This window comes from Salmo trutta, chromosome 14 (assembly GCF_901001165.1).
Source record: "Salmo trutta chromosome 14, fSalTru1.1, whole genome shotgun sequence".
In the NCBI taxonomy this organism is placed as follows: Eukaryota; Metazoa; Chordata; class Actinopteri; order Salmoniformes; family Salmonidae; genus Salmo; species Salmo trutta.
In genome coordinates, this window is record NC_042970.1 from 8,428,212 (window position 1) to 8,450,329 (window position 22,118).

Sequence of the window (22,118 nt, forward strand, 5' to 3'; positions counted from 1 at the left end):
TTAGTCACATGTGCCGAATACAACAGGTATATGTGGACCTTACAGTGAAATGCTTACTGACGTGCCCCTAACCAACAATGCAGTTTTTGTTTTTTAAGAATAAAAATAAGCAATAAAAGTAACAAGTAATTAATTAAAGAGCAGCAGTGAAATAACAATAGCGAGACTATATACAGGGGGGTACCGGTACAGAGTCAATGTGTGGGGGCACCGGTTAGTTGAGGTAATATGTACATGTAGGTAGAGTTTTTAAAGCGACTATGCATAGATGATAACAACAGAGAGTAGCAGCGGTGTAAAATAGGTGGGGTGGGGGGCAATGCAAATGGTCTGGGTGGCCATTTGATTAGATGTTCAGGAGTCTTATGGCTTGGGGGTAGAAGCTGTTTAGAAGCCTCTTGAACCTAGACTTGACACTCCGGTATCACTTGCAGTGCGGTAGTAGAGAGAACAGTATATGACTAGGGTGGCTGGAGTCTTTGACAATTTTTAGGGCCTTCCTCTGACACCGCCTGGTATAGAGGTCCTGGATGGCAGGAAGCTTGGCCCCAGTGATGTACTGGGCCATACGCACTACCCTCTGTAGTGCCTTGCGGTCAGAGGCCGAGCAGTTGCCATACCAGGCAGTGATGGAACCAGCCAGGATGCTCTCAATGGTGCAGCTGTAGAACCTTTTGAGGATCTGAGGACCCATGCCAAATATTTTCAGTCTCCTGAGGGAGAATAGGTTTTCTCGTGCCCTCTTCGTGACTGTCTTGGTGTGCTTGGACCATGTTAGTTTGTTGGTGATGTGATCATCAAGGAACTTGAAGCTGTCAACCTGCTCCACTACAGCCACGTCGATGAAAATGGGGGCGTGCTCGGTCCTCTTTTTCCTGTAGTCCACAATCATCTCCTTTGTCTTGATCACGTTGAGGGAGAGGTTGTTGTCATGGCACCACACAGTCAGTTCTCTGACCTCCTCCCTTTAGGATGTCTCGTCGTTGTCGGTGATCAGGCCTACCACTGTTGTGTCATCGGCAAACTTAATGATTGGATTCATGCCTGGCTGTGCAATCATGAGTGAACAGGGAGTACAGAAGGGGACTGAGCATGCACCCCTGAGGGGCCCCTGTGTTGAGGATCAGCATGGCGGATGTGTTGTTACCTACCCTTACAACCTAGGGGCGGCCCGTCCAGAAGTCCAGGATCCAGTTGCAGAGGGAGGTGTTTAGTCCCAGGGTCCTTAGCATATTGATGAGCTTTGAGGGAACTATGGTGTTGAACGCTGAGCTGTAGTCAATGAACAGATTTCTCACATAGGTGTTCCTTTTGTCCAGGTGGGAAAGGGGAGTGTGGGGTGCATAAGAGATTGCATCATCTATGGATCTGTTAGGGCAGTATGCAAATCGGAGTGGGTCTAGGATTTCTGGGATAATTTTGTTGATGTGATCCATGACCAGTCTTTCAAAGCACTTCATGGCTACAGACGTGAGTGCTACGGGTCGTAGTCATTTAGGCAGGTTACCTTAGTGTTCTTGAGCACAGGGACTATGGTGGTCTGCTTAAAACATGTTGGTATTACAGACTTGGACAAGGAGAGGTTGAAAATGTCAGTGAAGACACTTGCCAGTTGGTCAGCACATGCTCGCAGCACATGTCCTGGTAATCCGTCTGGCCCTGCGGCCTTGTGAATGTTGACCTGTTTAAAGGTCTTACTCACATCGGCTGCGGAGAGCTTGATCACACAGTTTCCGGAACAGCTGGTGCTCTCATGCATGTTTTGGTGTTATTTGCCTCGAAGCGAGCATGGAAGTATTTTTTTGTTAATTAATTATTTGTATTTTTTTTAAGGGGTGGATCAGCTTAATATTGCGGAAATAATGTTGCTTCCATCAATGTAATTGTCTGCATCATTTCCAATCCCCCATATATTTTTTGGGGTAAAGATATATATCAATATACATACAGGCATGCTACATATACATATATAGCATGGAAGTAGTTTAGCTCGTCTGGTAGGCTCGTGTCACTGGGCAGCTCTCGGCTGTGCTTCCCCTTTGTGGTCTGTAATGGTTTGCAAGCCCTGTCACATCCGACGAGCGTCAGAGCCATTCTAGTACGATTCAATCTTAGTCCTGTATTGATGCTTGCCTGTTTGATGGTTCATCAGAGGGCATAGCAGGATTTCTTATAAGCTTCCGGGTTAGAGTCCCGCTCATTGAAAGCGGCAGCTTTAGCCTTTAGCTCAGTGCGGATGTTGCCTGTAATCCATGGCTTCTGGTTGGGGTATGTACGTACAGTCACTGTGGGGACGACGTCCTCAATGCACTTATTGATGAAGCCAAGGACCGGTGTACTCCTCAATGCCATTGGAGGAATCTCAGAACATATTCCAGTCTGTGCTAGCAAAACAGTCCTGTAACTTAGCAGCTGCTTCATCTGACCACTTTTTTTTTATTGATCTAGTCACTGGAGCATCCTGCTTTAGTTTTTGCTTGTAAGCAGCAATCAGGAGGATAGAACTATGGTCAGATTTGCCAAATGGAAGGTGATGGAGAGCTTTGTATGCGTCTCTGTGTGTGGAGTAAAGGTGGTCCAGAGTTTTTTTTCCCTCTGGTTGCACATTTATCATGCTGATAGAAATTTGGTAAGACGGATTTACGTTTCCCTGCATTAAAGTCCCCGGCCACTAGGAGCGGCGGCTCTGGGTGAGCGTTTCCCTGTTTGCTTATGCCAGAATACAGCTCATTGAGTGCGGTCTTAGTGTCAGCATCGGTCTGTGGTGGTATGTAGACAGCTACGAAAAATACAGATGAAAACTCTCTAGGTAGATAGTGTGGTCTATAGCTTATCATGAGATACTCTACCTTAGGCGAGTGTAGTAGAGTGATGTTGTTCCCCTAGATTATGCACCAAGTTGCACGCAAGGACAGTTCAAGTAGGCCAGGGCAAGAGGGGATGTTAATAAGTTAATAACAATAATAATAATTCAATGTGTTTTCTTTATTTAATTACAGCAGCATAGTTAATGTTATTTTTCGGTGTACAAACATTTTTTGATATCTATATTGTAAATACACCTAATTGTAAAAGTTTGTATATTTTGGTTTGGTCCACCGCGGGTTATCCGTACTTACGGACCCTTTTATCGTTCTCTTTTGCCGGACCTTCAGCTAGCAAGGTGCCCGAGAGCTGTGACTGCACCGAGGGCTAACCTATTGTGTGTTGTCTCTTCGTGTGCAGGACCAATAAACATGATCCAACCATCATAATTCCAGTTGTGGCAGTGTCCTGATTAAAAGTACACAACGCAGAACGAACCACGCTACAAACTGGTGCCGTGACCTGCCGACTGGTCAGCTCGAGCCGACCCCCGGGAGCTGTGCATGTGGCTGAGGCGCACGACCTGCGCATGCGCATTTGTTGATGGTTTGCTGTAAGCTAATATATACTGTAAACAGTGAATGTGAGTGTAGCATATTCATTAGATACAGGTATTCGTGCTTATTTGTATGTTTTTGATGAATTTGTATATTGCATTTTTTTTTATTTGATTGCAGTAAATTACCTTGTATTTTAGTGCCCTGTTGAGCCATGGTAGATTCTCAAGTCCATAGATTGAGTTATGCTGGGGATTTCAGTGTGGGTAGAGGGAGGGGTGTCCTTGCATTTACGCCAAGTGTACAGTCAGCTCCTGGGAGTAGAGCGTTTGCTAGTCCTGAGTTTTCAAGCGCTGGGAGGGGTAGGCTGTTTGTTCCACCTGACCAGGGTATCCCACCTCTGTCTTTTGATGTACCATCATCCACAATCCTCAGTGATAATGGGACGCCTCCGAGTCAGCTTAGTGACATTATTAAGCAGATTGGTTCAGAGATAGGTGAATCTATCAGAGCAAGTTTACTGCAGTCTGGGGTTTCAAGTCTTTCTCCTGCCTGTCCCCCTCACCAACCCCAGCAGGTTCCCCTGCCTGAGCAGTGTGGGTCAACCTTTATTGATGCGTCCAAGCTGAATCTGGTTGTGAAGTCCGATGTTAGTCCTCCACCTTTCTTTAGGGGTGATGGCTCAGATAAGTACTCTGTCCTGGAGTGGGAGGAGTTAATGGGAGTCTACTTAGAGAAGAGGGGTTACACTGGGTCTGAGAATGTTGGGGAGGTGATGTCTAGGCTCATGGGGAGGGCACGGGATGTGACCAAAGTCTGGATGCGTAACAACCCTGTTGTCACAGATGTTAAGGCGGTGTTCAGTGTTCTCAAGCAACACTTTGGGGATACTGTCTGCTCAGGTATGCCATTAGCTGATTTCTATTCAATCAAACCATATGCTAATGAGGGTCCAATAGATTTCTGGATTAGGCTTAACAAAGCTGCAGAGGCAGCCAAACAGTACCTTGTGAGTGAGGGCAGGACCCTACCCAATGAGTGCTCAGAGTTGGCAGTCATGTTTGTACGCAACTGTCCTGATAGAGAGTTGGCCCAAGTGTTCAAGAGCAAACCCATTCGTGACTGGACAGCCAGTGAGGTACAGGATCAGTTGGATGAACTGTTAAGGGAACGTAAAGCATGTAGAACACAACTTTCACAGCAGGTGGCTGCCGTCTTTGACTCCCCCCAGGAGGGAGTGGGTCCTGTGAACAGACCTAAGGTGTCATCCTTTTCTCAATGTGGCCGTGAACCAGACCAGGCACCATCTATATCTGAGGGTGAGACATTAGAGAAGGTTTTGACTTTGTTAGAGAAGGCTCTGGTCAGCAATACTCAGTCTGTGAAAAGAGGGCCCCGTAAACAGTTCCACAAACGTCAGCGTGAGTGCGCCTTCTGTGGAAGCACTAATCACTGGACCAAAGCTAACTGTCAGATGCACCAGCTGTGCTTCAAGTGCTTCTCTCCGGGCCACATTAGCTTTGACTGTAGTGAGGCTGGGCAGCGACAGAACCCTGGATGTGGACAGACTGGCAGGTCTCAGGAAAACTAGAATGCCTCCATTCTGAGGAGGGCAATGTGGGGCAGTCTTATTTTTCCTCCACTGATGATGATATCCAATCTGTTTATTCTTACTTTAGTGAGTCAGTACCCAAGAACAACACAGTCATTTTTCAGAACACAATGAGAATTACGCAGAATGACAGTTTGTTTTACACCTCCGTGCTAGTACAGGATAAAGTTGAGGTGAAGGGGATGTTAGATAGTGGGTCCATGGCTACTACTCTGACCGCAGATATTGTACCTCGGTTGAGGGAGGCAGGAGTGGTAGAGGGGAACTTTCTAGCTCCTTCAGATATTATCCTGGTGGGTTGTGGTGGGAAGCAAACTAGCCCAGTGGGCATGTGTGATTTAAAAATTCAGCTTTATGGTTTCAGCTATGTAGTCCCAGTGCTTATTGTAGATGGGCAGGTTGATGAACTCATTGTGGGCACTAATGTGTTGAAGTCTTTGATTAGACAGTTCAAATCAAATGACAGCTACTGGCGGGTGGTGGGTACACCAGGTTCCTCTAGCCAGTGCGATGACAGCCACTTCCTGCGTCTCCTGTCAAATCTGGAGAGATGGAGAGGAGACTCTATCCCAGATAAAGTAGGCATCATTAAGTTGAAGAGAGCAGTAACACTCCAACCCATGAGTGAGCATCTAGTGTGGGGCCGCCTACCCCCAAAGACAAAACTCTCTGTGGGCAGTACTGTTGTTGTCGAGCCCAGCACGTCTCGTTGTGTGAATCGACACATACTAGTGGGGAGAGTAGTTACGCCTCTATGGGGGGATGGATGGCTACCTGTGAAGATAGTGAATCCAACAACATCACCAGTTACCCTGAGACGAAATGCTAAAGTGGCGGATGTGTATCCTTGCATTGCATTAGAGGATTTTGATGATGGCAAGCCGCAAGCAGCTTACCAGAACGTGGCTAAAGTTCAATGTGACAGCTCACACGGCAGTCTGACAGCTAAGAGTTCAGTTGGTGGCAGTGTAGTTCATGGCAACAGTACACTGAGCAATCTTGGACTTCAAGGCCTGTCTGTTGAGGAGTGTCCAGTTTCACAGTTCTGGAAGGATAAACTTGTCAATTTAATTGGGAAGTATGACACAGTGTTCTCTAGACATAGCCTAGATTGTGGTGAGGCAAAGGGGTTCTGCCATCGCATACGGCTGACTGATGACCGCCCATTTCGATTACCTTATCGTAGGCTTTCTCCAGCTCATTACCAAAAACTCAGGGAAACACTGGATGATATGGAGGAAAAGGAAATCGTCAGAAAATCAAGCAGTGAGTATGCCTCACCATTGGTGCTGGTATGGAAAAAGAATGGGGACTTGCGCCTATGTACTGACTTTAGGTGGTTAAATGCCCGCACTGTAAAGGACGCTCATCCACTACCTCATCAGGCTGATGTACTGGCCGCGCTGGGAGGTAATGCCTTCTTCAGCACAATGGACTTGACGTCAGGGTATTATAACGTGCCACTGCATGAAGAGGATAAGAAATACACGGCCTTTTCCTCTCCTTTAGGCCTGCACGAGTACAATCGGTTGCCTCAGGGCCTCTGCAACAGCCCGGCTACATTTATGAGAATGATGCTGACCATTTTTGGTGACCAAAACTTTCTAAGTCTCCTTTGTTATTTGGATGATCTGATGGTTTTTGCTAAGACTGAGGAAGAGAGTCTGCAGAGACTTGAGATGGTTTTTCAGCGGTTGCAGGAGCACAATCTTAAACTGTCTCCGTCTAAGTGCAAGTTTTTGAGGAGGTCTGTTAAGTTTTTGGGTCACATCATTTCTCAGGAGGGTGTAGCCACTGACCCTGCTAAAGTTCAAACTATTTTGAACGTGACTGAGAGCGAGATGATGGAGGCTGATGGTGTCACTCCGTCTCCTAGCAAAATCCGTTCTTTTCTTGGTATGGTAGTATACTATCAGCACTACATTGAGAATTGTTCCATGGTTGCTAGGCCATTGTTTCAGCTAACTACAGGTCAGAAGAAGCCTAGGAGAGGCAAGGGTGGGAGGAGGCCTGGTCCCTCTCGCAGGCTCACTGCTGCAGACTGGACTGCCGAATGTCAACTCGCTTTTGAAGCTTTGAAATCAGCACTAGTTGACCAGGCACTGCTGGCTCATCCAGATTTTTCTCAGCCATTTTTACTTTCTGTGGATGCATCTACTAGTGGTTTGGGAGCTGTACTATCCCAAGTGCAAGATGGAACGGCAATAGCCAGGCCAATAGCTTTTGCTAGTAAATCTCTTAATCATGCACAATCCAAGTATCCTGCTCACCGGCTGGAATTTCTAGCCATGAAATGGGCCATTCATGATAAATTCAGCCATTGGCTGCGAGGGCATAAGTTTACTGTGTGGACCGACAACAATCCACTCAAATATATTCTTACAAAGCCGAGACTTGATGCATGCGAGCAGAGATGGGTTGCAAAGCTGGCACCCTTTGACTTTGATATCCAGTACATACCAGGTCCCAAGAATGTCGTTGCTGATGCTTTGAGCAGAGAGCCATTTGTCCGCTCCACAGTTCTGCACCGACTGACAAGAATTCCATATGATGTCCTGCTGGAGGAAGCCAGAGGTCTTCGAGTGGATGATGTTCAAGACATGTTCCGCCTCTCCTGTGAACAGCCCGAGGCTGGCTGTGGAACGTCTATGGCTCCTGGGAGTGAGTTAAGTAGAGCTGGAGACGATGTCAGTGGGTTGGTTTCCTGTGAAGAGGTGTCTGCTGTCCTCCATGCTCACCGCCGTTGGGATGATGGTGCCAGGGTGAGGGCAATTTCACATGCGCAGCACCTTGAGAAGTTGATGTCCATGGGTCAGAGCCCTTTACCTGTCTTTACACACAAGGAGCTGTATGATAACCAGTCACTGGATCCTGTCATCAGCAGAGTCATGTTCTTTGTAGATAGAGGCCGGCGCCCATCTAGGAGAGAGCGAGTCCTTGAAGCTAATGAAACAGTTTATACTCTAAGACAGTGGGGAAAACTCACCACGCGGTTAGGGATTCTGTATCGTGTCTCAAAACACCCAGTGAGTAAGAAGAAAATATTCCAGTATGTTGTACCTGTGTCTTTGAGAGGCCTTGTGTTGAAGGGAGTTCATGATGATGCTGGTCATCAGGGTCAGCAGCGCACATTGTGGCTTACGAGACAGCGGTTTTACTGGAACTCTATGGAAAAGGATGTCAAGGAATACGTGGCCCACTGTAAGAGATGCGTGTTGAGTAAAGCACCTGAGCCTGAAGCAAGAGCTCCACTTGTTTCCATTGTGACAACGGCACCTTTGGAACTGGTGTGTATTGATTTCTGGACTGCAGAAGATTCAAACAACAAGTCTATTGATGTGTTAGTAGTGACTGATCACTTTACTAAGCTGGCATGTGCGTATCCGTGTCCAAACCAGTCTGCTAAGACTGTGGCTCGTGTTCTCTGGAATAATTTCTTCTGCGTTTATGTATCCATTCTGACAGGGGTGCTAACTTTGAAAGTTCACTTATTGCAGAATTACTTCAGTTATCTGGTGTTGGAAAGTCCCACACCACACCTTATCATCCCATGGGGAACGGTCAAGCAGAACGGCTAAATCGCACGCTGGGTGGGAAGATTAGAGCTCTGCCAGCTAGGTCCAAGGCTAAATGGCCTCAGATGTTGAACACATTGACATTCTCCTATAACTGCACTGTTCACGAGACTACTGGGTTTCCGCCCTTCTTCTTGATGTTTGGACGCACCCCTAGGTTGCCAGTAGATGTTATGTTTGAAAGTGTGCTGTTGGATGGGGACACGGTCGATGTGGATAAGTATGTCCAGTCTTTGGGTGAGGATCTGAGAGAAGCCATGACATTGGCTCAGCAGCATGCAAGTAAGCAACAAAAGAGACAAGCCGAGGTCTACAACAGACGGTCGAAGGGTCATTCGGTAGAGAAGGGAGACAGAGTTCTACTTGCTAACAAGGGAGAGAGGGGCAAGAAGAAACTGGCTGATCGCTGGGACAGTGTGGTGTACATAGTTGTTGCGAAGAACAGCTCACTGAACACATATCGTATACAGTACCCTACCACTGGACGCATCAAGACGGTGCATAGGAACCTGATTATGCCAGTCAACTTTCTGCCTTTGCCTTCATGGGAGGAACCTGAGAGTCACGGATATCTATCGAGTGGTGACGTGTTCTCTGAGATGTCTGCAGCGTCCAGCAAAATGGATGGGAGTGACGCAAGGACTGTCCACTGGGTAGCAAGCCTTCCTGAGTCTTCTGGGAGGATATTCCAAGAAGATGGTGTAGTCCCAGTTGATGGAAGTGAAGTGGAACGGCCATATGACGTCCCCTTGAGTGAGGTGTGCTCAGTAGAAGTGGACCAGAGAGAGATCCCCAAAGCCTACAAGAGTTCTGATGGCGAAACTCCATTCAGTGGGGATGGTGCTGTGACAGATGTTGTTAACTTGGTTGAAGATGCTTTGTCAGTGTGGTCTGTGGCAATCTACCAGGATTCTGATCAGTCGTCTGACACTACTAGTGTTGAGTCTGTAACTGAAAGTGTGCTGGCTCCGGATAGGCCGAGTTGTAGTATTCCCAAACCTGAGGTTAGACCTCTGAGCACGGTTAGTGCTGTCCGTGACATTCCTGCTAGGTTTTTGGGTGAGGGTGTTCGGACTAGACTAGGCAGATTTATTAAGCCAGTGAATAGGTTAATCCAAACTATGTTTACACAGGAAATGAAACCGTTCTTGGTTTCTCAGTGACGGTAGGATATTGCCTACCTTTTCATTTTTTTTGTGCGTATATGGTAATATAACTGGGTCTTAGAGTGATTGGTGGGTTGGTCTAATATTTTTGACAATTCATGTAACTTTGTGTGTAGTTCATCAGCATAAAATGTATTTGGCATTTTTTGTATACGGTTGAATAAGGGATTAGCTACCTCTTATTTTTCCTAATCCTTCGCGGGATAGCTTTCCAGCTGATCGACCATTTGTGGGTCTAGACTTAAGGGACTACACTGGGTTACTCCGTCGCTCTGTGGGTGTGAATTTTTTTTAATTTTTTATTTTTCTTTCTTTGCTTTGTTACCTTCGAGGTAATGTGTTTTGTGCCTATAATCTAGTGTAAAACAGTGGGGGTGAATGTAGTAGAGTGATGTTGTTCCCCTAGATTATGCACCAAGTTGCACGCAAGGACAGTTCAAGTAGGCCAGGGCAAGAGGGGATGTTAATAAGTTAATAACAATAATAATAATTCAATGTGTTTTCTTTATTTAATTACAGCAGCATCGTTAATGTTATTTTTCGGTGTACAAACATTTTTTGATATCTATATTGTAAATACACCTAATTGTAAAAGTTTGTATATTTTGGTTTGGTCCATCGCGGGTTATCCGTACTTACGGACCCTTTTATCGTTCTCTTTTGCCGGACCTTCAGCTAGCAAGGTGCCCGAGTGCTGTGACTGCACCGAGGGCTAACCTATTGTGTGTTGTCTCTTCGTGTGCAGGACCAATAAACATGATCCAACCATCATAATTCCAGTTGTGGCAGTGTCCTGATTAAAAGTACACAACGCAGAACGAACCACGCTACACGAGCAATAACTTGAGACTTCCTTAGATATCAAGCACCAGCTGTTATTTACAAAAATAGATAGTCCGCCGGCATTTGTCTTAGCAGACGCAACTGTTCTATCCTTCCGATACAGCGTATAACCAGCCAGCTGTATGTTGATAATGTCATCGTTCAGCCACGACTCCGTGAAGCATAAGATGTTACAGTTTTGAATGTCCCGTTGGTGGTTTAATCTTCCGCGAAAAGTAATCGATTTTATTTTACAAAGATTGCACGTTTTCTAGCAGAATGGAAGGAAGTGGGGGTTTATTCGATCGCCTACAAATTCTTAGAAGGCAGCCCTCCTTCTGGCCCCTTTTTCTCTGCCTTCTCTTCAAGCAAATGATGGGGATCTGGGCCTGTTCACGGGAAAGCAGTAAATCATTCACGTCGGGCTCGTTGGACTCGTTAAAGGAAACAAAGGATTCTGCCAGTCCGTGGTGAGTATTCGCAGTTTTGATGTCCAAAAGTTATTTTTGGTCATAAGAGACGGTAGCAGCAACATTATGTACAAAATAAGTGAAAAAATAAGTTACAAACAATAAGAAACATACAAAAAAAAACACAATTGGTTAGGAATACGTAAAACGTCAGCCTTGTTCTCCGGCTTGGGTAGCAACCATAGATTTGTTTTGGGACTATATCTTGTGGAAGGATTAAATAGTATGAATAAATTCATAAAAATTACGTTTTTAACGTATTTAATTAAAATATGTAAATTATTATTTAAATATGTCGGTAACCTGTTGTATAAAAGTGATAATGCCCTCCAAGCCGGTGTTTGGAGGATATATTGCAGGCCCTCAAATTCGTCTCGGGCATAACAACACCTGTGCCAATATATCCTCCAAACAACGGCTTGGAGGATATTATCACTTAAATATCACAAACCCCCGAGGTACCTTATTGCAATTATAAACTGGTTACCAACATAATTAGAACAGTATAAATAAATGTTTATGTCATACCCATAGTATAGGGTCTGATATACCACGGCTGTCAGCCAATGGCGGCTGTCGGCTGTCAGCCAATTCAGGGCTCGAACCACCCAGTTTATAATATGAAATAAATACAACCCTCATTGATACACTGAAGGCTGATGTACTGTAGGGGCGGCAGGTAGCCTAGTGGTTAGAGCATTGGACTAGTAACCGAAAGGTTAAAAGATCAAATCCCCGAGCTGACAAGGTAAAAATCTGTCGTTCTGTCCCTGAACAAGGCAGTTAACCCACTGTTCCTAGGCCGTCATTGAAAATAAGAATTTGTTCTTAACTGACTTGCCTAGTTAAATAAAGGTAAAATAAAGTACATTTGTTATGAATGTGTTATAAAGTCCTTCTGTAGGTAGCCTACCCTTAATTAAATGTGCACTATGCAGAAATCGCTCAGCCATTGCCTGGTTGCTAAAATTCTAAAAGTTTGCCTCGTTTCAGTTTATGTGACAAAACAAGAAAGTCTAGTGTAGAGAACCATTGTATAATCTAAACATATTTTCCCTAAACCAAAAATGGGAAGCATAGAAATAGCACACACAGAACAGATCTACCGCTTCTTAGACTTTCTTTCAATGACAATAGCAGATCTATATCTGACATTTCCATGTGAATTTGGTCTGGTCACCCAAAAAGTGACATATTGCAGCTTTTAAAGTAAAGTGTGATTAAACACTCTACTATAGTAACCTTCACATTTAGCCCAATACAGCCTGTTGTGTTTTTCCTCACTCTTTCTCTCTCCATCCAGCGGAGTCATAGGCAGTGGACTGGCCATGTTCTCCAGACATAGAATCCATGACGCATTTCTCTACCGCTAGTCATTAAAACGCCTATCCATACATGGTAAACATCTAGTCTTTAGACATTTGTGTATACACGGTTGATGATTGGATCTTTGGTAGTTAGTCGGTCCTGACTATGTATCCTGTCTGATTCCAGATCCACCATGCAGACTGGTTTTGAAGGCCAAAGCTGTTGGGGATGGTCATATTAAACAGAGGTAGGACTGACAGCACAGGTTTACGTCACACGTGTGTGTGTTGCTATCCACACTTCTCATCAACACTAATACCAGATCGGTTTTGTTCATTTCTACATAATAGTTTAAGGTTAGGATTTTAAAGGGAGTTTGCTGATCTTAGATCTGTGACTAAGGGCAGCCTCTACCTAGAGCCAGGTACATGTATATGAGATGTATCTATCACTGATGTGGTGTCCTCTTTCATGTGTTGTCCAGCTACTACATGCAGAGTACAGCAGGGAGAAGGACTCCTACCGACCTCATAGAGTGGTACAGGCCTGGGAGCTACAGCAGTTTATATGGTAAGGAGGCAAAAAAAAACTCACACTGCCTCTCTTGACATTTTCATTTCAATTCAATTTTAATGGGTGTTGTTTTGATTTATTGTGTTAGTCATACCTCCATTGGAGCAGACCTGGGGATTTTGGGGGCAGAGATCTGAACATGCATCCCCAGGACCTTGGCAACCGGTTGCTATGGACATAAACCGGCCTCCGGGACAGTTACACGGAGACTAGGTTTGATGTACGATAATCACACTAATAATTTCCATTGTCACTCTTTTTTTTTAATATGAAATGTACAGTAACTGAAATGTCTTGCCTAGAGCGGGAAACCATGAATGATATTTGAATGAATTGTGGACATGGCATCTAAATACTTATTATAATGTGATGTTAGAACGAGAAGCTGTTAATGATCCTTTCATGGGCATTAATATGGAGTTGTTCCCCACTTTGCTGCTATTAAAGCCTCCACTATTCTGGGAAGGCTTTCCACTAGATTTTGGAACATTGATGCGGTGACTTGCTTCCATTCAGCCACAAGAGCATTAGTGAGGTCGGGCACTGATGTTGGGCGATTAGGCCTGGCTCGCAGTCGGCGTCCCAATTCATCCCAAAGGTGTTCAACGGGGTTGAGGTCAGGGCTCTGTGCAGGCCAGTCAAGTTCTTCCACACCGATCTCGACAAACCCTTTCTGGATGGACCTTGCTTTGTCCACGGGGGCAATGTCATGCTGAATCAGGAAAGGGCCTTCCCCAAACTGTTCCCACAACGTTGGAAGCACAGAATTGTCTAGAATGTCATCGTGTGCTGTAGCGTTAAGATTTCCCTTCACTGGAACAAAGGGGCCTAGCCCGAACCATGAAAAACAGCCCCAGACCATTATTCCTCCTCCACCAAACTTTACACTTGGCACTATGCATTGTGTGGCCTACCAGTTCACAGCTGAGCCGTTGTTGCTTCTAGATGTTTCCACTATATATAGTGTATGAGGCTTTACATTTGTAGCAGTGCCGACTTCATCATTATTGACTAAAGTCTAAAACCTAGTGGACTAGTGGACTAGGTGGTGTGTGGACCTTTTCATGTGTGAGTGTGCGTCTCAAAAACATTTTGCGTCATAACATTTGAATATACAGATGTACTGTAGGATCTTAATTTGATCACCCTGTTGTATGATAACTTTTCTGGTATGTAGTGTACAGTATTTGAGGTTTTAAAATGCTTTTGAAGTTTTTCATTTCCACTTTGAAATGTATCAACCCCTAAAAAAAATATTATTAATTATAATCCCCATAATAATTCACATTTCCTGTTGATAAAGGATTATTTTCCTGCTCTAGCAAACTGGCTCAAATTAATATCCTACATCTGTAGAGCGGCATAATCTTGCCACATACAGTATGTCACAATTTTGCTGATGTCAAACAGACATCTAAATTATACAATGCCCTCACTTTACATCTAAAGTGCCTTCCGAAAGTATTCACACCCCTTGTCTTTTTCCACATTTTGTTGTGTTACCAGGTGGGATTAAATAGATTTAATTGTCATATTTTGTCAATGATCTACGCAAAATACTCTGTAATGTCAAAGTGGATTTTTTAAAATAATATTTGTTAAAAAAAAATATGAAAAAAATAAAATACTAATATATCTTGATTACATGAGTATTCAACCACCTGAGTCAGCTATGAGTCTTTCTGGGCACGTTTTCTAAGAGGTTTCATCACCTGAATTGTAATAATATAATATTTGCACATTATTCTTTTTAAAATTCTTCAAGCTCTGTCAAGTTGGTTGTTGATCATTGCTAGACAGCCATTTTCAAGTCTTGTCATATATTTTCAAGCCGATTTAAGTCAAAACTGTAACTAGGCCACTCAGGAACATTCAATGTCATCTTGGTAAGCAACTCCAGTGTACTGTGTATTTGGCCTTCTGTTTTAGGTTATTATCCTGCTGAAAGGTGACTTTGTATCACAGTGTATGTTGGAAAGCAGACTGAACCAGGTTTTCCTCTGGGATTTTGCCTGTTCTTAGCTCTATTTCCTTTCTTTTTAGCCTAAAAAACTCCCCAGTCCTTGCCACTGACAAGCATACCCATAACATGATGCAGCCACCACCATACTTGAAAATATGGAGAGTGGTACTCAGTGATGTGTTCTGTTGGATTTGCCATAAAGTTAACATAAGACATAAAGTACATTTTTTTGTGTCTTATTGCAAACAAGATGCATGTTTTGGAATATTTTATTCTGTACAGGCTTCCTTCTTTTCACTCTGTCATTTAAGTTAGTACTGTGGAGGAACTACAATGTTGATCCATGCTCAGTTTTGTCCTATCACAGCCATTAAACTCTGTAACTGTTTTAAAGTCACCATTGGCCTCATGGTGAAATCCCTGAGTGGTTTCCTTCCTCTCCGACAACTGAGTTAGGAAGAACGCCTGTATCTTTATAGTGACTGGATGTATTGACACACCATCCAGAGTGTAATTAATAACTTTACCATTGTCAAAGGGATATTCAAATGCTTTTTTTGTGCCATCTACCAATAGGTGCCCTTCTTTGTGAGGCATTGGAAAACATCCCTGGTCTTTGTGGTTGAATCTGTGTTTGAAATTCACTGCTCGACTGAGGGACCTTACAGATAATTGTATGTGTGGGGTTACAGAGATGAGGAAGTAATTAAAAAATAATGTTAAACACTATCATTGCACATGGAGTCCATGCAACTTATTTTTGTGACTTGTTAAGCACATTTCTACTCCTGAACTTATTTAGGCTGCCGTATCAAAGGGGTTGAATACTTATTGACAAGACATTTCAGCTTTTCATTTTTAACTCATTTGTAAACATTTCTAAAAACAAAATTCCACTTTGACATTATGGAGTATTGTGTGTTGGCCAGTGACACACAACATCAATTGAATCCATTTTAAATTCAGGCTGTATGACGTCAAAATGTGAAAAAAGTCAAAGGGTATGAATACTTTCTGAAAGCACTGCAACGAAGACACCTTATTGTCCTCTTGCAACAATAAAGAAATCAGCATTCTATCTCTCCCCATCACATCTCTCTCACTTCCTCATCTAGAGTAATTCCAGCCACCCACTACACAGACACAACGGTCCAGCCATATAACTATTATCACCTCCTCAGGAGCATTAAAACCTACAGGAGGAATGACCATGCATCATATACATAGATCATAACTCAGAGGATATGCTCTTTTTCTCTCTCTCTCTCTCTCTCTCTCTCTCTCTCTCTCTCTCTCTCTCTCTCTCTCTTTCTTTCTCTCTCTCTCTCTCTTTCAAAGGGATTTATTGGCATGGAAACATGTTTACATTTCCAAAGCAAGTGAAATAGATAATAAACAAAAGTGAAATAAACAATCTCTCTCTTGATCTGTCTCGCTCCCCATCTCTCTCTATCTCCTTTTCTCACTCTCTCTCTTTTTCTCTCTCCTCTCTCTATCGCTCTCTCTCTTTTTCTCTCTCCTCTCTATCGCTCTCTCTCTTTTTCTTAAAGTCCAAAAGCACAGCCTACATATGATCAATCATTTTTACATGTTATTAATGACATGGGACACACCAGTCAATATCAGATCAATTCAGTCCACATGAATTAGTCCGAAACCCGGGGCCACCTATACTTAAAAATGTATGATGTAAGACACTTTGGACTAAAGAATCTGCTAAATGTCATGTTATTAGTATATTATACAGGAGGTATTGATGAGGCAATCAGTCAGTCCCTGTGATATAGCAGTCAATAGTTATTTATTGCCTGGGGTTCCGTCCCGAATGGCACTCGATTCCTTTTATAATACACTACTTTGTACAAGGGCCCATGAGAAAATGGTCTAAAGTAGTGCACTATATAGGGAATATGGTGCCATTTGGGACGCAGCCCTGGAAAAATGTCAAGCCTGTTGGATGTCCTTTGTGAAACTAATAACCATTGATCCCCACAGCACTATAAAGCCATGCTAAGTGACCTTGGTTAATTGAGATGACAGAACCATAGCGTAAACAGGCCATTCCAGGAGCTCTCTTCCAATAATCAATAGATTAACAGTGAAGCCTGATTGGCTGATCAGAAATGATACATACCTACAGCCTAAGGTATGCTGTATATAGGGTGTGTGCGATACAGCATAAACATAGGATTGAATTTATGCAATGACGTGACTAGCATTCATCCCGCAAACTGATGCTGCAACAAGAACTCATCAATGGCATTATTTATCTGGGTGGACAGAGTAACCTAGTCTACATTCAGACATGAACTCTTGACAGTGAATGATGTGAGAAGGTGATGAGGAGGAGGAGGAGGAGGAGGATGACAATCATTATCTGTATGATATCATCAAATCAGTTACTTGCAATAAAACAAGTCTGAACTTTCAGGGGAAAGGAGTTCAGACTTGACCGGTAGTCAGAGGATGATGTTGGATGATTATGTATATCCTAAAGACAAAGTGTATGTTCTGCATCACCGTTAAGATGATGCCTCATCATCAGTCATCATCACTAACATGGCAGACCCCAAATCTTGTCAAAAATAATGAATGAGCAGCAGAAAATCAACTTACCGCTATGCTGACGGTGTCATCATCTTGGAATGAGGGGATGAATTTGTCTCCACGGATTATTTCGGACTGATTTAGAGGACGGAAGCGACATAGCACCTTGATGTTACATTCTGCGCTAACATCGGCCATTGTGAGAAAGAAATCGGATGTGCCTCAAAAAAGGCAAAGGGGATTTTTTGGGGAAATCTATAAGTTACTTTGTTACCTTCCACTATTTAATCTTATTTATCATATGCATATCAATGCAGACACTCTTTTTTTTTTAAATGGGCAAGTTGAGCGTTTGCAAGAATGATAATTTCAAGCTTTTGTGCTTGAAATAAGATCAGTTTCGATCAAAATAAAAATGTAAATTAGGTTATGTAAATGTTGGAGAGTTTGCTTACTTCAAATAGACCAGAAAAACACATATATGTCACTATAACGTTTCTGCTAATTTGTCCATGCAGTTCTTTAGAATTTAAATGTGAGAGTATTCCCGAGCGGCTCCCGTTCCAGACGGTCGGTCAGCTGTTGTAGCGAGAGATGCAGGAGGAGAGATTTTTGAAGCATGGGCTTGCCGAGCGCTTTGCATCACTGGCAGCTCTCTGGTCTTTTAACAGGCACGGGGCGTGGCCTGCACTGGTCCAGGCGACGTTATTAAAGTGGTAGCCTATTAGCATCCCTCTCATCAGCACCACTGATGCGCTGAAGATGGAGCGGTTGCCTAACGGACAATTGGTGTTTAATAATTTGTATAATAGCCCCATCATGCGAATATGGTTTAACCAGTCAATCGTAGGCCCACATTCGTTAAAAATCGAACATATGTGGTATTCCAGTGATTGACAGAGACGTCTATGATAGGTTATTTACAGGACATGTATTAGGCAACTCACACAGTCCAGACTAGTATAGTAATAAACAAAGGCAAATATACGTTTTGTTTCAATGTTTTCCCTTTACAAAATGGTTCATTCAAACAAAGACGTTTAGGTTATGGCTATATTCCCTATGTCTATAAATAGACAGACAAGCCAGCCTGCCCTGCCAATTGTCATGCTGTTCGTTCACATGCTTAGCGGCAGCAACCCGAAGGTTTTACAATGTTTGTACAATTTCACAAAAGCACCATTGTAAGTTTAATCAAGTTTAGGTTTAATCTCCAAAGTATACCAGGTCCACTTTCCTGGGGTTATGAAACTACAGCGCCGCCGCTCGTCCTCGCAAGTCTCGCGAGATTGTTATGCTCGCCCCGCTACTGAACACTCGAGCTGTCAAAATACAGTCGTTAGTTAACACAAAAAAACGGTTTATATGTTAGCGAGTTGTTTGGCTACGGGTGAAAGGATTCCTTTGGTTGTTCATTTAGCTAACGTTTTAACGGACTAATAACTTGTCCACAAGGTCCATCGTTATTTCAGGTATCTTTGTCACGTCTAAGGTTTTGTCTACTCATCCACCGGCCTCGTCCTTGCAACCTCAACAATGGCTGATCCTAAATACGCCAATTTGCCTGGAATCGTAAGTGTCCCGTTAGCTTGCTAGTTAAGTTAGCTAGCTTGCTAGCCAGTGTCTCGTTATAGCTAGCTATCTGTCTCGATAAGATATTTGTAACACGCTCCCTAGCAAAACCACAGGAGCCAGGCTAGCTAGCTAGCTAGCATTGCTGGCCTGATATCTAGCCAGATAAACTAACAGTAAGCTAACGCTAGTTAGTTACAGTAACGACACGTTGACTACCTCGCTAGCCTAGTGCATTGAAGTGGTCTGCGTTTAACAAACATATTTCAAGCAGCTTTCATCAAGCATATAACCAAATAGGATTTGTTAAACTGCTCATTGTTCAAACTATCTGTGATATAACTATAGCTATTCTCTTCCCGACAGCTAATTAGCTAGCCTAACAGAGGCTAACTAATCCAGCCTTGTGATTGAATGGGCGTTGGCCAGCTAACATTATCTTGATAACATTTCCTGAGAATGGTTGGGTGGGTCCACTCATTAAGTATTGTAAAAATGATAACCACAGCTAATTTTTATTTTATTTATTTCACCTTTATTTAACCAGGTAGGCAAGTTGAGAACAAGTTCTCATTTACAATTGCGACCTGGCCAAGATAAAGCAAAGCAGTTCGACAACATACAACAACACAGAGTTACACATGGAGTAAACAAAACATACAGTCAATAATACAGTAGAAAAAAATATATAATACGGAAACGTAATTATTTTTTTGTTCTTAATGTGTGTAAGACTGAGTGACTTGACAAAAAGTATAATCCTTTGAGAAGGCTAACACTATCTGTCGTTCATTTTTGCACTAACAAGTACGTCAGCTATGTCAATGTCGTTTTGCTGTTATAGAATACGAGTCGTTGTCTTCCACAGGCGTCCAACGAGCCAGATGTGTATGAGACCAGTGACCTGCCAGAAGATGATCAGGCCCAGTTTGAGTCGGTGAGTGAAACATGGAGGAGAGAAGGGAGGTGGGAGTGTTTGTGGGGAAGTTTGCTGCTGCCTCTTGATCCCAAAACACCAGTCTGTGGCTGAGTGTCACATCCTCTCTGAAAACCACTGCGTGATCCAGAGTAGCCCAAGATGTACTCTTAAGGAGCCTACCATTATTCCTTTAAGGACCTTGTTATTTTCAGATGTTGACTCTGGCAGCTAAAACAGCCAAATACTCCATCTAAACCAGCATCAATTCTCAATTGCGATACAGTTTTGGAAACATAACTTTCATATCACATCAAAATAATTTCATAAATACAAAATATAAACTTACTGTGCACTGTTTTATGTGGCTTTAATCACAGTTGCAGCTGGCAGTATTTTTCCATTGACAACACATTTCTGACTTCTTCTGTTACACACTGGTGTTAGGAGCATGTCAAATACCTTATTAGCTCAGGTGGTCCCTCAGTCTTCTGTAAACACGCGCAGTAACATGGAGATATGGCTGTGTGGGAACACTAACCTTATTATTTAACTAGGCAAGTCCAGTTAACAACAACATTCTTATTTACAATGACGGCCTAACGACGCTGGGAGTCCCTATGGGACTCCCAATTACGGCCGGTTGTGATGCAGCCTGGAATCGAACCAGGCCTGTGTAGTGACGCCCCTAGCACCGAGATGCATTGACTAAGTCGCTGTGCCACTTGTAGCCCAACACGCAACCTTCTGATATGAAAGATAAGATTCCTATGCTTCCAAACTGTACCTTAAGCGATGCATGTTAATGTTCAGACCAAACGTCGGGGCTCTTTAACAAAACTCCCGTACAGAAGACGCCTTCGTCCAATGGCTCTTGTGTGTAATGGAACTGAACTGAGTGCTGATGAAAGGCTTGATCCACAGATGCAGATCAAGGATTGATTGATTGATTGATTTGCATCTCTGGATCATCGTGCTGTGTATTATGGATGAACTGTGAAGTAAATACCTACCAGTGAAGTCACCAATCCTAATAACGTTTTCCTTCCCTCTGTCGGTCTCGTTTTCCCTCCCATGTCCCCTCCCTCCCTCCCTCCCTCGGTCTCGTTTTCCCTCCCATGTCCCCTCCCTCCCTCGGTCTCGTTTTCCCTCCCATGTCCCCTCCCTCCCTCTGTCGGTCTCGTTTTCCCTCCCATGTCCCCTCCCTCCCTCTGTCGGTCTCGTTTTCCCTCCATGTCCCCTCCCTCCCTCTGTCGGTCTCGTTTTCCCTCCCATGTCCCCTCCCTCCCTCCCTCCCTCCCTCCCTCCCTCCCTCCCTCCCTCCCTCCCTCGGTCTCGTTTTCCCTCCCATGTCCCCTCCCTCCCTCTGTCGGTCTCGTTTTCCCTCCCATGTCCCCTCCCTCCCTCTGTCGGTCTCGTTTTCCCTCCCATGTCCCCTCCCTCCCTCTGTCGGTCTCGTTTTCCCTCCCATGTCCCCTCCCTCCCTCCCTCCCTCCCTCCCCACCCCTCCCTCCCTCCCTCCCTCCCCACCCCTCCCTCCCCACCCCTCCCTCCCCTCCCTCCCCTCCCTCCCTCCCTCCCTCCCTCCCTCCCTCCCTCCCTCCTGGGATGCTAGTGTGTACAAGTAAGATGTTATTTTTCTCTCAGTACATATAGTGGAGTTATCTGCATGGGTTGTAAAATCCTTCCTGTCCCCTTTCCCCTCCTCTCTTCAGATTGTGTTGAAATGACTATCTGCCTCCATGATGTAGTGATGATGATGTGCCCCATTGCTGCTCTGTGACGTGATGAAGTGTTGGATCCCTTGTTTCACCTGTTGCAAATGTAGCAACACTATCACCTGACAAGACATTTTAGTTGGTCTAATAATCCTCCCACTTTCATTTTGACATAAACCTGTAGCACAACTCAAAGGATATTGAATCTACATTGTCTCTCTGTGTGCGTCTGTCTGTCTCTCTGTGTGGGTCTGTCTGTCTCTCTGTCTGTCTCTCTGTGTGGGTCTGTGTGTGTCTGTCTCGCTCTGTGTGTGTCTCTGTCTGTCTCTCTCTGTGTGTTGCTGTGTGTGTGTGTGTGTGTGTCTCTCTCTCTGTCTGTCTGTCTGTCTGTCTGTCTGTCTGTCTGTCTGTCTGTCTGTCTGTCTGTCTGTCTGTCTGTCTGTCTGTCTGTCTGTCTGTCTGTCTGTCTGTCTGTCTGTCTCTCTCTGTCTGTGTGTCTGTCTGTGTGTCTGTC

General features: G+C 44.0%; 1 protein-coding gene across 1 annotated transcript in view; it reads right to left on the reverse strand.

Moving 5' to 3' along the window:
* Nucleotides 1-18,146, reverse strand: part of LOC115207181 (kinesin heavy chain) — a 120,945-nt gene extending 102,799 nt beyond the window's left edge. Inside the window, exon 1 of the mRNA XM_029774163.1 lies at nt 17,468-18,146. Within this exon, the coding sequence (XP_029630023.1) occupies nt 17,468-17,596 (129 nt within the window). The 5' untranslated portion in view covers nt 17,597-18,146. The remainder of the gene's footprint in view (nt 1-17,467) is intronic.
* Nucleotides 18,147-22,118: the final 3,972 nt, after the last annotated feature.